Here is a 4,441-nt window from a genome sequence, read left to right on the forward strand (position 1 = left end):
GCTGTATAATCTCCTTTCTCTGCCTTTCACCATCAAGGTCATGTTTATTTGGTGTATGGGGACCAGTCACTAGAACTGATAGGGAAATCTCAGGAGTTTGGACTTGGATCCTAAAACCACAGGGTCCCTATCTGTTCCAGTACCAGAAACGGCAAAGGGAGGGAGGGGGATGGAGACATAAAGGAATGAAGCTAGCTCCACTGCACAGAAATTGAAGAGTTCTCTTAGGAGTGTCAGCGCGGCAGCTCAACCCAGGAATGATGGGTAGTACCCAAAGGATTTCTAAGTAGATGTAAGGGTATGAATGGAGGGAGGGGTCGAGTGCTGTCCTGATTGGGTGGTCGAGAATGTCACTCACGAAAATAGACCGTCCTCCAGGCAGGTTGTAGTCGGAGGGCTCCGCTGAGCCCCGCCCACCGGCGGGAGGACGGCACTGATTGGCTGTTTTAAGGACGCGCCAAAAACATTGCAAGAGAGGGATAGGGGCGAGCGTCCTGACGTCACTTCCAGCAAATTTCCGGGTCCGGCCCCGCTCTGGGACTTCCGGCTCGTGTAGCCATTTTGCCTTTCTGACCTTGGGTCGCTGCGCCCGCGGTCTGGGTCTCGTCGTGCGGTCATGTCCGTCCTGACGCCGCTGCTGCTGAGGGGCCTCACGGGCTCGGCCCGGCGGCTGGTGGTGCCGCGCGCCCAGGTCCATTCCAGGCCGGCGCGGGAGCAGATCGGGAGCCTGGTGAGCAGCAGGCCGGGAGAGGGCGCGGGCTGGCCGCGGCCTTCCCGAGCGGGCGGTCGGCTCCCCCGAAGCCCCACGATCTCGGGCCCGACCTTGGGGTCCCCGACTCGTTAAGCTTCCATGGGTTGGGGGCGCCTGACAATTGTTAGCGGCTGTAATGGCGGTTACTGGGGAGGGGCGAGAGGACCCCGGCCAGCCTCTGGGACTCCCAGAAATTCAGGAGCGTTCATCTCCGAGGACAGCTTTATACGTGCCTCAGTGGCAAAACTCGGCTCAGAATGCCAGCCGTCAGAATCGAGCCAGAGAGGCAGCAGGAGCAATCGGGGGAAGAAAAAGCCTTAGGCAGAAGGGAGGGGAGATCGAGTAGCTGGATTGTGAGGTTTCCAGGACTCAACTTTTTTTTTTTTTTTTTTTGTCGGTTGTGGGGCTTGAACTCTGGGCCTGGGCGCTGTCCCTCAGCTCTTCAGCTCAAAGCTAGCACTCTACCACTTGAGCCACAGCACCATTTCCGGTTTTCTGGTGGTTTATTGGAGATAGAGTCTCACAGCTTTCCCAGTCCCACCTGGCTTTGAACAACGATCTTCAGATCTCAGCCTCCTGAGTAGCTAGGTTACAGGTGTGAGCCTCAACAGGCCATCTTGAAAACAGGTTCAAATCCTCTACTTTGTCATCTTGCAATTTCTACACGGATCCTAATTCAAATTGTCTCTCCTTTCTGTCCCTCATCTCCCTCTCCACAACTGACTTTTTTTTTTTTTTTGGCCAGTTGTGGGTTCTGAGCTCTGGGCCTGGGGGCTGCCCCTCAGCTCTTCAGCTCAAGGCTAGCACTCTGCCACATGAGCCACAGTGCCACTTCTGACTTTTTCTGCTTATGTGGTGCTGAGGAATAGAACCCAGAGCCTCATGCATGCAAGGCAAGCACTCTACCACTGAGTCACCTTCCTAGCCCCCAACTGACCTTTTTTGTTTGAGTGTGTAGGTCCTCTGGTTTGAACTCAGGGCCTGAGCATTGTCCTTGAGCTGCTCTGTTCAAGGCTAGCACTCTACCATTTGAACCACAGTCCACTTGAACTTTTGGTGGTTGATTAGTGAAGTAAGAGACTAATGGCTTTCCTGTCCAGGCTGGCTTTGAGCCAAATCCTCATCTTAACCAACTGAGAAGTTAGGATTACAGGCGTGAGCCACCTGCTCCAGGTTATACAACTTGACTTTTTTTTTTTTGGGGGGGGGGGTCATGGGGCTTGAATTCAGCCTGGGCACTGTCCCTGAGCTCTTCAGCTCAAGGTGAGCGCTCTACCACTTGAGCCACAGTGCCACTTGCGGTTTTCTGGTGGTTAATTGGAAATAAAGAGTCTCACGAATGTTCCTGCCCAGGCTAGCTTTGAACCACAATTATCAGATCTCAGCCTCCTGAGTAGCTAGGATTACAGGTTTGAGCCACCAGTGCCTGGCTTACAACTGACTACATCTAGGCATTGGATCTGTTGTGTCCCTTCCTTGTAGCTTAGTGTGGGTCTATTTTTTTTTTTTTTTTTTTTTTGCTGGTCATGGGGCCTGAACTCTGGGCTGGGCACTGTCCCTCAGCTCTTCAGCTCAAGGCTAGTGCTCTACCACTGAAGCCACAGCGCCACTTCCGGGTTTTTCTGTTTGTGGTGCTGAGGAATCGAACCCAGGGCTCATGCTTGCAAGGCATGCACTCTACCGCTGAGCCACCTTCCCAGCCCTGTGGGTCTATTTTTTACTGCTTGGAATTAAACCTCAACCCATGTGGGCTTCTTTAAAGTGGGTATGTTAGACCTCCCACTTAACCTCTGAGCCTGGGCTCTCTGGGGGAACTGAAGGTTGCTTTCTTTCCTTTGTGTTTCAATATTGGGACCTGAACTGAGGGCCTGGGTACTGTCCCTTAGCCTTCACTCAAGGCTGGCCTTCTACCAGTTGAGCCATATTTCTACTCAATCCTGCCTTTTTTTTTTTTTAATTGATATTTTAGAGGTGATATACAGTGAGGTTACATTTACATGTCAGGTAATAAGTACATTTCCTTTCATAGTGTCATCTATTCCCATTCCCTCTTTTTTTTTTTTGGGGGGGGGGGTCCGCTCATGGGGCCTGAACTCTGGGCCTGGGTGCTGTCCCTCAGCTCTTCAGCTCAAGGCTAGCGCTCTACCACTTGAGCCACAGCGCCACTTCCGGCTTTTTTTCTGCTTATATGGTGCTGAGGAATCGAACCCAGGGCCTCAGGCATGCAAGGCACAAGCTCTACCACTGAGCCACCTTCCCAGGCCCTCCCATTCCCTCTTAACCCATTTTGCTAGTAAACTGGAGATAAAAGTGTCAGGGACTTTTCTTCCTAGGCTGGCTTTGAACCTCAGTCCTCAGCTTTTCTAGTAGCTAAAACTACAGGAGTGAGCTGCCTGCACCCAGGCTTTCTGGAGCCTGAGGACTGCCAAGTCACTGAGGTGCCTGGAGCAAATCAATCCTTACCCTAAGGAATCCTTTCTTGTGCTCTGTGTAGGATGTCGCCATTGCACTCACCTCCTGCTTCATATGTTTCTTCCTGCCTTCGGGCTGGGTCCTGTCAAACCTGGAAAGCTACAAGAAGCGGGAGTGAAGGGGGCTGTACTCCTGGAACCTGGGACTAGACTACCCTCGCCAGCCCATCCTGATCATGGCTCCTGAGTTTCTGGCTGGCCTTTCTTGGATCATGTTATCATCTCTTCTGCAATCATGACTTCACTATAGCCCCGTGGTGACACCTGGAATCATGTGTATTGATTGGCTCTGTTCTGTGGGGGGCACTATAGTAACAATAAAGTCTATTTAAGTCTCCAAAAACTCACCCTGCTTCCTGCCTGGTTCTCACTTCCACACAGGAGCTGAAAATGGTACCCAGAGGGATTGCAGAGTCCCACCAGCAGTTAGGTCCTCAGTACCTGTGTGCTTCCCTTCCAGACAAGGGAAAACAAACCCTGTTATGCCTGGCAGTCAGTCTTACTCATCTTCTCTAAGTCTGTTGGCTGTGCCAAGCACAATGGGCATCTGTGCCCATACATGCACACATGTAGGTCTGTCCCTCAGGGCCAGCTTAGGTTGGGAATCAATCCTTCAGAGCCCAGTCTTCCCTGGTCCTCAGGTGCCTGGGGGTGGGATACTTGTATCTTCCAAGTGCTAGGGTTGGAACCCAAAGTCCTCTCATAGCTTACCATTGGCCTCTAGCCCTTTTTTGGGGGAGCTGAGGGGGATTTGGTCCTGGGGCTTGAACTCAGGGCCTAGGCACTGTCCCTGAGCTTTTGTGCTCAAGGCTAGCACTCTACCACTTCCAGCATTTTGGTGGTTAATTGGAGATAAGAGTTTCAAAAGACTTTCTTGCCTGGGCTGGCTTCAAACCATGATCCTCAGCTCTTGGCCTCCTGAGTAGCTAGGATTACAGGAGTAAGCCAGCATCACTTGGCAAGTTGTTTAGTATCAATTCTAGGACCCCACTTCATTCTCCATACATTCCCCTGGACTAACTGGTCTTCTTTTTCTCTGCACTCCCCACCCCAGCACTACTGAAGGGGCTGGACGCACCTTAGCAGGGATGGGACCTGTGGAGCCTGCTTGTTGAGCTGGAATCTTCTGCCAGAATGGAAGGAACAGAACTTTTGGACCTGTCAGGCCCACTCAGGATGACACACTTTACCTTGTGCCCTGCCTCATGTGCCCTGGTGG

General features: G+C 52.2%; 1 protein-coding gene across 1 annotated transcript; it reads left to right on the top strand.

The window, feature by feature from the left end:
* The first annotated feature begins 528 nt into the window (after positions 1 to 528).
* LOC122104940 (cytochrome c oxidase subunit 8A, mitochondrial) lies at positions 529 to 3,569 on the top strand. The gene is made up of 2 exons (XM_042675975.1): positions 529 to 730; positions 3,246 to 3,569. Exons 1-2 carry the CDS (start codon positions 617 to 619, stop codon positions 3,339 to 3,341), a joined length of 210 nt encoding a protein of 69 aa, XP_042531909.1. The 5' UTR covers positions 529 to 616; the 3' UTR covers positions 3,342 to 3,569.
* The last annotated feature ends 872 nt before the right edge of the window (positions 3,570 to 4,441 follow it).

The sequence above is a fragment of the Dipodomys spectabilis genome, unplaced genomic scaffold (assembly GCF_019054845.1).
Source record: "Dipodomys spectabilis isolate Male_0828 unplaced genomic scaffold, ASM1905484v1 ptg000030l, whole genome shotgun sequence".
NCBI classification, from domain to species: domain Eukaryota; kingdom Metazoa; phylum Chordata; class Mammalia; order Rodentia; family Heteromyidae; genus Dipodomys; species Dipodomys spectabilis.